Source organism: Rhinoderma darwinii, chromosome 5 (genome assembly GCF_050947455.1).
Source record: "Rhinoderma darwinii isolate aRhiDar2 chromosome 5, aRhiDar2.hap1, whole genome shotgun sequence".
Classification (NCBI taxonomy): domain Eukaryota; kingdom Metazoa; phylum Chordata; class Amphibia; order Anura; family Rhinodermatidae; genus Rhinoderma; species Rhinoderma darwinii.
Window position 1 is genome coordinate 256948173 of NC_134691.1, and position 12315 is coordinate 256960487.

At 42.1% G+C, this 12315-nt stretch overlaps 1 protein-coding gene across 3 annotated transcripts in view; it reads right to left on the reverse strand.

Annotated features, from left to right (window-relative positions):
* Positions 1–12315, reverse strand: part of TPK1 (thiamin pyrophosphokinase 1) — a 682711-nt gene that overhangs the window by 475001 nt on the left and 195395 nt on the right. For all 3 annotated transcript variants that reach the window (XR_012847973.1, XR_012847974.1, XM_075828584.1), the window contains exon 3: positions 4501–4575. Coding sequence is in view for 1 of the 3 variants with exons in the window: in XM_075828584.1 (XP_075684699.1) it covers positions 4501–4575 (75 nt within the window). In the remaining 2 variants the exon portion in view is untranslated. The remainder of the gene's footprint in view (positions 1–4500; positions 4576–12315) is intronic.

A 12315-nucleotide genomic window follows, 5' to 3' on the forward strand; every position in this document is an offset into this window, starting at 1 on the left:
GGGACGTACCCATTCACTGCCCTGGAATTTCAGATGGTCATGATTGCCCTGATTACATTCCCAGATATGACGTGAGATGTGGTCTCTAATACGTCTGTGAAATTCGCAAATAGTTTTAGTCACATATTGGATACCACAGCTGAATGTCATCAAGTATATAACACCTTGGGTCTTACAATTGATGAAATCATATTTCTTGTAAGACCGTCCTGATGTAGTGCTACAATATGATTTACTAGTTAAGATTGATTTACTGGCATCACAGCTATATGTACCAAATGGGGGTTTAGGCAACCATGTTGTAGCTGGTTTCATGCGGCTCTGGACCAATTTGTCTTTTAAATTGTGCCCTCTACGGTAGGTTATTGCTGGCCTATCACTTAAAGTCTATTCCCCATGTCTGGGTCAGCTTTTAAAATACCCCAGAATGATTGAATAACCTCCCTTATTTGTGTATGTTGTGAATCATAGGTCCCTGAGGTCAATCTCCTCAGTCTCGCTCATCCTTGGATTGAGAAGTTCATCCCTATGAACTGATAGGGCATATTGGTGTGGATTTTTGAGGACCCAATCTGGATATCCCCTTCGACCAAACCTCATTTTCAAGTCCGAGGCTGCATTCTGGTAATCAGACATGTTTGTACAATTTCTACGAGCTCGCAGATATTGACCCTTTGGAATCCCTTTTTAAGGGGCTTTGGATGCCAGCTATCTCACCTTAGTAGAGTGATCGTAGCTTACGGTTTCCTATGAATTTGTCTGTTAACTCTTACTGACACTGATTTACTTATAGACAAATCCAGGAATGTAATTTTGTCCAAGTGTATTTCTTAGCTAAAATTCTACCATCTTTTCCTTCCATGAGGTGTGGAATATCCCGAAATCTACATGATATGCTGGTACACAGATCACAGCGTGTTACTACCACAAAACACCTTTGGATCAAAGGGACCAAAGGGGGAAGTTTTATTTGTGGCAAATGTGTCTCATGTCCAAATATTGAGCGTACTAACTCATTCTAGGATGCTGGACATAAGAAGGAATATGCGATTACACATCACCTTGGTTGCTCCACCATAGGCGGCGTCTTTTTTTTTTCACTACATGGCCAAGTGAAAAGATCTACATTGGTCTGACCTCCAGACAACTGCGAAGGAGGGTACGTGAGCAAGTACTGGATATTGAGGTAGCTCGCGAAGAGAAGGATATGTCATGCTTGACATTGATTCCTCGCCTCTTTAAAATTGAACATGGTTGCGATGGTTTACTCTTGAATGTCAGAGGCATTGATAGGGTGCTGATTGGACCTAGGGGAGAAAATGGGAAAAGAACCTTGGGCCATAAAGAGAATGTGGATTGCGAAGCTGGGGACCTTGTCTACATTGGGCCTTAACGAATATAACAGCTATATACCATTCTTATAATGTTGATATTTGTCCATTTGCTGAGAAGGTGTGGCGCTCGCCTTATTTGTAATTCATTTTAATTGGTTTTATATTTTGCCATTTTGTCTTATTCATTCTCCCTCTTTTCTTGCCTTCGTATTTTTTACAGCTTATGGATTTATCAAGCAACAAGTTCTTTCGCTACGCTCTTGTTTTGTGCGCCTGCCCATACACTACTATATATATATATATATATATATATATATATATATATATATATATAGACACACACAAGAAAATGTCAACCGCACAGTCCATGTTTCATAAAGATGAGGGTGCAAGCCCGCCATGGACACGGCCAAGGTCTCCCAAAATACATATTTCCAAAAAACAGGCAGCACTCCAGCTTGAGAAAGGCTCTATTGAAGAGCTGAAACGTTGCTATTTGGATTGATGGAATAAAGCACCTTTTCTATTTTTGCTAAATCTCTGGAGTGCTGCCTGTTTTTTGGAATATATATATATATATATATATATATATATATATATATTAGTGTATGGGCAGGCGCACAAAACAAGAGAGTAGAGAATTTAAATAGATTTATTTATTTGTAACATTTTTTTACATCTCTGACCCACTTTTGATAGTCTAGTATTTTTGCTACCTTTGGGTACCTGAATGGTCTTCCTATGCAGCTGTGTCTATGCTTCTTAATTTTGCACATATATGCAAATATTTTGCTTAGATTTATGAACACAGTCACTTCATAATTTAGAAGGTGTCTTGCCCTTTGAACGCATATAATATATATATATATATATATATATATATATATATATATATATAAAAAATTCATATTCAGACTTATCCATGTAGTCACTTATTCGTATAGGGGCTTTGGCTTAAATATTTTGCATGGACCTATCTTATATGTGTTTTTGTTAGGTTTTTATTTACATGTCAGGATATGTTGAGAGAAGAGGAAAAGGAAGGACACATCAGTTCAAGATACATTATATACTGTACAGACTGTAGTTTCAACCATAAACCAGAAAACTAGTTTCATTCTGAACAGAACTATTGTAAAATACATTTCTGTCAAAACTGATGCTTAATTTTCCAGGAAAAGCTGGGTTTTCCTTCCGTTCACGTGTCCCCATTTTGAAGACTTTCAGTTATAATCAGCTTGACCTATGTATCTCTCCTATGCATTTAGGCAGGTATAAATTCTTCTCATTCATGACTCATTTTCCAATTACTGCAGTATATGTATTAGGCCTCATTTACACGAGCGTATTATACGCGCGTGCGACGCGCGTGCTTTTCACGCGTGTCGTACGCACCTATAATAGTCTATGGGGCTGTTTAGACGATGCGTGAATTTTGCGCTGCGTGAGTGCGTTGCGTAAAACTCACGACATGTTCTATATTCTTGCGTTTTTCACGCAACACGCACCCATTGACTTCAATGGGTGCGTGAAAACAACGCATGCCACACGGACGGTCCTGCGTTGCATGCGCGAAAATCACGCAAGAGCTGTCAAACTCCTGAATGTAAACAGAAAAGCACCACGTGCTTTTCTGTTTACAAACATCCAAACGGAGTGTCAAATTCGAGATGAGCGCACCGAACTTCACCGGGTTCGGCCAAACTCGTTTTGACCGAAACCGGTAAAAAATGTTCGGGAACGCGACGTCAGGAGACAGTCACTGTCCACGGTGCTGAAAGCGTTAAACTGGTTCAGCACCATGGACAGTGACTTCCGCTCCGAAAATCCATGAACCTGTAAAAAAAAAAAAGACGTTCTGACTTACCGATAACTCCGGTCCGACCTCCCGGGATGACAGTTAAGTCCAAGTGACAGCTGCAGCCAATCACAGGCCAAGCACAGGCTGCAGCCAATCACAGGCTGCAGCGGTCTCATGGACTGCGGCGTCATCCTGGGAGGTGGGGCCGGATGACAAGAGAGGGACGCGTCACCAAGGCAACGGCCGGGAGCCCGGACTGGGGGAAGCAGGAAGTTCTTGGTAAGTATGAAAGTCTTTTTTTATTCACAGGTTGGTGTATATTGTGTTCGGCATTCACTGTCGAGGGTGCTGAAAGAGTTACTGCCGATCAGTTAGCTCTTTCAGCCCCTTGGACAGTGACGGACGTCGACTAGCCTCATCTCTATGATGGCGGCTGCGTGAAAATCACGCAGCCGCGCATCATACACGGATGACACACGGAGCTGCCAAGTGCCTTTTGCGCGCGCAAAACGCAGCGTTTTTTGCGCGCGCAAAACGCACACGCTCGTGTAAATGAGGCCTTATACACAATGCAGGGAAATAGGAGAGCCACGTGTTATAAGAGTTCATGCCTGTCTGAGTACTGGAAATTTATGTCAAAAGCCATAATGCTACTAGAACCTTCTACAAGAAGGACCCAGCAGCGGAATGCACTCTAGGAAAAAAAAATAAAAAATGTTTTGTTTAATTTAGAGAATCTATAAAATCTCACATCACTTTTATCATGGAAAGAAGTTCATTCATTTAATATGCGTTATTAGACTTTGGTGCTCAGTTCCGTCAGAACAAAGCAACGATTTTTCAGTTCCTTGGAGGAATTTACAGTAGTTTAATGTAGTTATTAAAATGTGGGCAGCCCACAGCCAAGTCTTGGGGTCCAATCCGTCTACAGCTGTAAATAGCTTCTTTTTAGGTTGAAAAAAGCTGCATACAACTGTGTATAAATGGGATTCATTTGAGGTGGAACTGAAGGGTAAATGCTCCATACTGAAAAAACTAAACTGGAAAAAAATTTATGATCTTCTAAAATAAAAATTATCATTTTGATTACATGCTTATGGTGCAGATTGTGCGCTACCAAGTAAAAGTTCTCTTCAGAAAGTAATATTTGACGTAAAGACCAGATTTGTACAGAATCAATTAACAGAGTTCTCTTGGTGAAGCCTCATTTCTTTCTGCCAAGTCGCATTAAAGATCATTCATCACTTTTCTGCTGCGCTTTGCTTAACTGTGCATTAACAGGTAGAATCAAATATAACAATACTGCACATTGTAATCACCAAGTTGTTCTAAGTCTAAGGTCTACATAAACAGAAAATTAAATACCTTTACTCCACAGTTGATCTAAAAGATTTTTGTCCAGTTGTTGATTGAGAATAATAAGTCCACATTTCAAGTGTCCTGTAAGAAATTACACAGATTTTATTTTTCAAGTAGAATGTAAAGAATTGGACCTGGCTGAAACACAAATCAAATATAATTGCATGTAAGAACAGACAGTTCTATCACATTTACACATTTGTGGAAATATTTCTTGTAAAACCTCTTATAGTGTGCGAATACAGAAGCATAGTGTAACGTCTATGGCCGCGGTCGGTCGTTCTAACTTATGTCTTGACGACCGCGGCTATAGACATCCTGCTGCTGTGCTGCGTCGTTCCCCTGTGAGGCGACGGCACTCACTTCCGGATATCGAGTCTGTCTCCTGAAGGGTGATCTTCACGGATCACAAGAATCTGACCTATCTACAGACGGTTCAACGGTTCCTGCATCTTCTCTGTGAACCCTCTGCAGGTTTGAGACATTCCTCCAGGAAGAACTTTTGTACGTCTGGCAGACAGAGGAAGAATCCTTTGCTGGGGTCACAGTTACAAACTGGCAGGTCACGCGGGTACTCGTAAGTCCCAAGACCTAATCGCCCGTCAGTTCTGGTGGCCCACGCTGCCCAAAGACGTCATGGACTTTGTCTCCTCATGTACGGTATGCGCAGGAAATAAAGTTGCCCACTCCAGACCAGCTGGTCTGCTCCAACAACTGCCTGTGCCCGTTGCTCCCTGGCAGCATGTTGCAATGGACTTTGTCACGGATCTCCCTCTCTTTTGCGGGTTGCAGTGTGATCTGGGTGGTGGTGGATCGATTCTCTAAAATGGCTCATTTTGTTCCTCTGACTGACCAACCTCTTCATACAACACATCTTGTCTCTGCATATTGTCTCGGATCGAGGGGTCCAGTTCACCTCAAAGTTTTGGAGAGCACTCTGCGGCCTCCTCGGTGTAAAGTTGGACTTCTCTTCGGCCGATCATCCCCAGTCCAATGGGCAAGTCGAGAGTATTAACCAAATCATGGAGAACTATCTACGTCACTTTGTTTCCAGGCGACATGATGACTGGATGCAGTTGCTCCCGTGGGCAGAATTCTCCTATAATAACCATACTAGTGAGTCCACCACCTCCAGCCTGTTCTTCATAGTCTACGGCCAACATCCTCGTATACCTCTTCCCGTCTCTACTATGTCCCAGGTGCCTGCAGTTGACCGCATGAAGAAAAAAGCAGATACTAGAAGACGGGATACTCCTCAGTTTCTTCCAAGTATGAAGGTCTGGTTGTCCTCAAAGAATACCCAGCTGAGGGTGCCGTCCTGCAAATTTGCTCCCAGGTTCCTTGGACCCTTCGAGATCCTGTTACAAATTAACCCGGTGTCTTACAAACTGCGGCTACCTCCTACCCTCAAGATCCCCAACTCCTTCCATGTCTCCTTGCTGAAGCCCGTGGTCCTGAACCACTACTCTAGGACTCCTAGTTCCGCAGTGGCTCCTGGCGGCTCGTCAGGGACTTTCGAGGTAAGGGATATTCTAGCCACCGAGAAGGTGGGAGGAAGGACGTTTTATTTGGTGGATTGGAGGGGATTCGGTCCAAAAGAGAGGTCTTGGGAGCCAGAGGAGATCAATGGACCTGTCCTCATGAGGAGGTTTCTCTCCCGCTCTGGCCCCAAGAAGAGGGGGCATAAGAGGGGGGCTACTGTAATGTCTATGGCCGCAGTCCGTCGTTCTAATTTACCCCTCGACGACCGCGGCCATGGACATCCTGCTGCTGTGCTGCGTTGTCCCCTTGTGAGGCGCCGGCACTCACTTCCGGGTATTGGGACTGTCTCCCGGAGGGCGCGCACGCAAGCTCGTGCCTGCTCTTAAAGGGCCAGCGCACGCACATGAAATCATCATTAACTCACATGATTTCCTGGACTATAAGAAGGCCACCGCCCTTCTGATCCTCGCCTGAGCGTTGTTGTTGTTTCCCAAAGTTTGTCTTGCAAATGGTCTCCTAAGTGTCTTCCAGTTCCCAGTGTTCCCCGTACCTGTATCCTGTATCCCGTGCTATCCAGTACTATCCTGGTCTACTGTCGTGCTGAGCTGTTGTCGTATTGTGCTGCATTCCACGCCTGTTCTGCTACTCCACGCCTGTCGTCTACCAGCCAACTGGTCCCAGCCGAGCCTGCCCTGCTACTGTCTACATTGCCTCAGGTACCCTTTCTGGACTATAGACTCTGTACCATACCTGTTTGGCCTGCTACCATCCCGCTACGCCATACGGCCCAGTGGGTCCACACCCCGCATCGTAACACATAGCTTAACTGCATTAGCAACTTGAATTTTAAGCTTCAGCAATATGAAACGTGTGGTTTCTTGTAAATCAGATCCCTTTGAGAGTATTCGTAGTTAAACGGAAACAACACCTACACATAAATTCCAGTGGGGTCTCGAAAAATTATCAAGATATGTTGATAATATGTGACCACCTTCTCCTTTAAGCAGTCTACCAATTTTTCTGCTCCTTTCACCAACACCCCTAGACTAAGAAAGGGGAACACGTTATTTCTTTTTTGGCTACAGTCCTCCCTCCTTTGCTAAAATTGCAGTACCAGTAAAGAGAGAGAGAGAACTGCATTGTTTTGCAATGCAAAAAAAATAAAAAATGGAATGGAGCAAATCTGAACTATCCACCTCTCCTATGGGCCCTCTTTAGATCAATACTGTAAAACTTTGGCTAACCAGAACACATGAGATTCCAAGAAGCTCTAATAAAATCACAACCCACTTGAATGTTGATACTACATACAAGAAAATGTTTTTAATCAAATTAAAAATATACCATAGTTATACACCGATCAGCAATAACATTGAAACCATCTGCCTAATATTATGTAGGTCCCGGTTGTGCCACCACAACAGCTGACGCGTCAAGACATTGACTCCACAAGACCTCTGAAAGTGTCCTATGGTACAGTTTTTAGCCCCAAGACCTTAGCAGCAAAACCTTTATGTCCTGTAAATTGTGAGGTAGGGCCTCCATGAACTGGACTTGTTTTTCCAGCACATCCCACAGATGCTCGATTGGAATGAGATCTGGGAAATTTGGAGGCCAAGTCAAAAACTTTAACTCTAACCTCAAACCCTTACTGTACAATTTTTACATTGTGGCAAGATGCATTTCCTCATGAAAGAGGCCACTGCCATTAGGGAATACCCTTGCCATGAAGGGGTGTACTTGGCACCCATGACCATGTCACGGATTCACAGGTTGTCCATTCATGGACCACTTTTGGTAGGTAATAACCACAGCATACCGGAAACTTTCTGTTTTGGACATGCTCTGACTCAGTCATCCAGCCATTACAATTTGGCACTTTTCTAAGTCGCTCGGATCCTTATGCTTGGCCATTTTTCCTGCTTGCACCACATTAACTGCATTATCGGACTGTTCACTTGCTACCTAATATATTCCACCCTTTGATAGGTGCCATTGTAACAAGATAATCAATGTGAATCACTCCACCTGTGAGTAGTTATAATCTTATTGCTTAACGGTGTAGATTTTTGAGTAATGTAATGATCAAAAATGTTCCCATTTAACCCCTTAATGACCAGCCTATTTTAAACCTTAATGACCAAGCCATTTTTTACGTTTTTCCATCGTCGCATTTCAAGAGCTATAACCTTTTTACTTTTGCGTCGACATAGCTGTATAAGGTCTTGTTTTTTGCGGGACAAGTTGTACTTTTTAATAGCACCATTTTGATGGACATATTATTTATTGATTAACTTTTATTAACTTTTTTTTGGGGGGAATAGAAAAAAACCTGAAATTTCGCCACCCTTTTTCGCGTCTTAAATCTACGCCGTTTACCGTGTGATATAAATAACACAATAACTTTATTCAGCGGGTTGTTACGATTGCAACGATACCAAATTTGTATGGTTTTTGTATGTTTTACTACTTTTACACAGTAAAAACGCTTTTATTTCACAATTATTTGTTTTTGTGTCTCCATATTTGAAGAGCCGTAACGTTTTTATTTTTTCGCCGATGTGGTTGTATGAGGGCTTTTTTTTTTTGCGGGAAGACTTGTCGTTTTTATTGGTACCATTTTGGAGTAGATGCGACTTTTTTATCAAATTTTTTTTAAGTCAGGATTCACAGAAAACAGCAATTTTTCCATAGTTTTTTATTACATTTTTTACGGCGTTCACCGTGCGGGTTAAATAATGTAATAGATTTATAGTCGGGGTTGTTACGGACGCGGCGATACCCAAATATGTGTAACTTTTTTACTTTATTTTGGTTTTTTAATAGTAAAGCATTTTGTAAGGGGGGTTTTTTATTTTTTTTCACATTTTTATTTTTTTATTAACTTTTTTTTAACTTTTTTACTAGTCCCACTAGGGGACTTCACTATGCGATTCTCCGATCGCTATTATAATACACTGCAATACTTTTGTATTGCAGTGTATTACTGCCTGTCCGTTTAAAATCGGACAGGCATCTGCTAGGTCATACCTGCGGCATGATCTAGCAGGCATTCGCTCCAGGCAGACCTGGGGGCCTTTATTAGACCCCCGGCTGCCATTGGAGACACAGACACTCGGCGATCGTATCGCCGGGTGTCGGTGGGAGAGAGAGGGAGCTCCCTCCCTCTCTCCAAAACCACTCAGATGTGGTGCACGCTATTGTATACCGCATCTGAGGGGTTAAACGGGTGAGATCGATACTTATATCGATCTCACACAGCAGAGCAGGGACGCCCCCAGCTGCCTCTGGCAGCTGAGAGCAGGGAGATTTCACGGCTCCCTGCTCTATTTACTTATCCTGATGCAGTGCTGTAAAAAGGCATATGCATCAGAATAAAGCCCGTTAGTGGCCGCCGTTAAAAGGCGTATTGGCGGTCACTAACGGGTTGACATTCCACCGTTGAAGACATGTAGAAAATGTAGTTCCTTGTACAATGTTACTATGTATATCAATCCCTTTAGTTGAGGGGAAGGAAAGGAGAAATAATTTGGATATACACCCTGGCACAGCCGAATGGAAGATATTCCTATCTCAAATAATAGTCTGTCACTTCATTTAAACCTAAAGGTGTTCATGTACTCAATTTATATATCCAATATACTTCCCTTTTGCAAAGGGAGTTGTATCTATATGGTCGATTTTCCTCTATCTGGTCAATGGGTGTAAGAGTGAAACATTTAAAACCACCATTATGCACCATAGTACAGTGTTTTGAAATGCTGTGGAAGAGAAATTATTAGTTTGATCTGTGCTTATTCAAGAGACAATGTGGCAGTTGAATGGTTCTTCCTACATATTGCATATTGCAAATGCAACTGATTAGGTATATAACGAATTGTGATTGACAATTCAATCTTTTGTTAATTTCAGATGTTTTGCCAGTTTGATGAGAGCGGAATATTGTGGTGCTGTTAGTAATTGTCTGACAACAGAGGCATCTGGGTGTGCCGCACTTAAAGCTAGCCAATCTATTTTTATAGTTGAGGGAGCATTCTGATAATAGCCTACAACGCTTATAAGAATATTCCTTTGTTTGGACTACAGAACCATCCACAGACTTCAGGATGCCATGTCTGCCAGTCAGCAGTCTGTTTATTGGATTGCAAACACAGGTTGTCATAAAATGTTTACATTTTAGACTAGACTTTAAATGTAATTTTTTATTTCTAAGACAAGCAATTTAAAGAAGAGCCAAATGCAACAAGGTATTCATGCATTTATTACTGAACTGGACGAATCTTCGTGAAGTCCAGAAGCCAATTATAGGGTCAAGTCCACGCAACCCAGTTAAGGAGTTATTTTTACACATGAATGCACAAGCCCGACCTTAAAAGCCCCCTGAAATTTTGTCCATTCAGTAGTCAGTACAGAGATTACTTTGGTCAATATAGCGGTTTCCTCCCCCTCCCCTGTAATAGAAAAAGGTTATCCCTAAGGGTATGTTCACACGGCCTATTTACGGACGTAATTCGGGCGTTTTTGCTCCGAATTACGTCTGAAAATAGCGCCTCAATAGCGCTGACAAACATCTGCCCATTGAAAGCAATGGGCAGACGTTTGTCTGTTAACACGAGGCGTATATTTACGCGCCGCTGTCAAATGACGGCGCGTAAATAGACGCCCGCGTCAAAGAAGTGACCTGTCACTTCTTTGGCCGTAATTGGAGCCGTTATTCATTGACTCCAATGAATAGCAGCGCTAATTACGGCCGTAATTGACGCGGCGTTCATGCGCCTGCACATGCCGGTACGGCTGAAATTACGGGGATGTTTTCAGGCTGAAACATCCCCGTAATTTCAGCCGTAACGGACGCCCTCGTGTGAACATACCCTTAGGCTGGGCTCACACGACCTATTTTCAGACGTAAACGAGGCGTATTATGCCTCGTTTTACGTCTGAAAATAAGGCTACAATACGTCGGCAAACATCTGCTCATTCATTTGAATGGGTTTGCCGACGTACTGTGCAGACGACCTGTCATTTACGCGTCGTCGTTTGACAGCTGTCAAACGACGACGCATAAAAATACAGCCTCGTCAAAAGAAGTGCAGGGCACTTCTTTCAGACGTAATTTGAGCCGTTCTTCATTGAACTCAATGAAGCACGGCTCAAAATTTACGGCTGTCAGAAAAGCCTCGAATAATAAGAGGAGCAGCATTTACGTCTGAAACGAGGCAGCTGTTTTCTCCTGAAAACAGTCTGTCATTTCAGACGTAAAAAGCCTGCTACCGTGTGCACATACCCTAATACTCCTCTCCTCTTACCAGCTTAGGATCCAATACCCAATAGTGACAAGAGACTTCTCTACTTCCTACAGCAGCCCCAACAATTCAATCTGTTAAGGTTCTAGATAGGATATTGGCATATGAATTATATTGCAAACTTTGTGACTTAGAAATTTTCATAACATTACCAGGAATTTAATTGGTTTTACATTGTTTTCAATGGGAAAAAATGGCACGCTTTATGTAAGACAAATTACTGCAGAACATTTTGTACAAGAGATTTACAAGATATTTTATCAAGGAAAAAATATGTTCAAAGCAATCAGTCATTTAGATATGCCTGAACATGTAAACATACTTATCTGTTATTTTAATGTAATTTGTGATAATGATTGCACACCTTGAACTATTTAATATATTACAGTTTTTCCTGTCTCTTTATTAACACAACACTAAAAAACTGGAAGACGTTGTATGCAGAAATTAGGAACAAAAGTAAACCGTAACTTCTCTTTATTATATTTCTTCAATGGACTGCGTTGATTCCACAGCAGCACGGAACTGTAAAATACTTTGATAATACAGAATACTGCACACAAATTTCAGGTAACGAAAGTTAAATGGGTTTTTCAACCCTGTAAAAAAATCCCAAACCACTGAATATAAATAAAATAATAAAAAAACTATGTACTTATTACAAACTACTGCGGCTTTTTTGCCCATGGTTTCCTTGCTCCCAGCTAATCTTCTACTGCAAAGAAAACATGTTGTCTCGTCGGCAGTGACATAAATAAAAACGTCAACGCTGGGGCCATTGATTGGCTGCTGAGGTCATGTGTTGAGTCGACATGTCATTGCTGCATGAGAGTAAACAACGGCCAGTAGATGCTGGAGCGGTGGAGGTTTCAAAAGGTGAGTACATTGTTTTTGTTAAATCATATGCAGCTTAAAAAAAAAAAAAAAGTTGGCACCCCCCTAAGCTGGATATAAAACGTTTAACCACCTTTGGTGCTCACTGGTCATCTGGTGATCAATGTCACCAGACCTGTCATCACCTGTACCCAGCTGTATA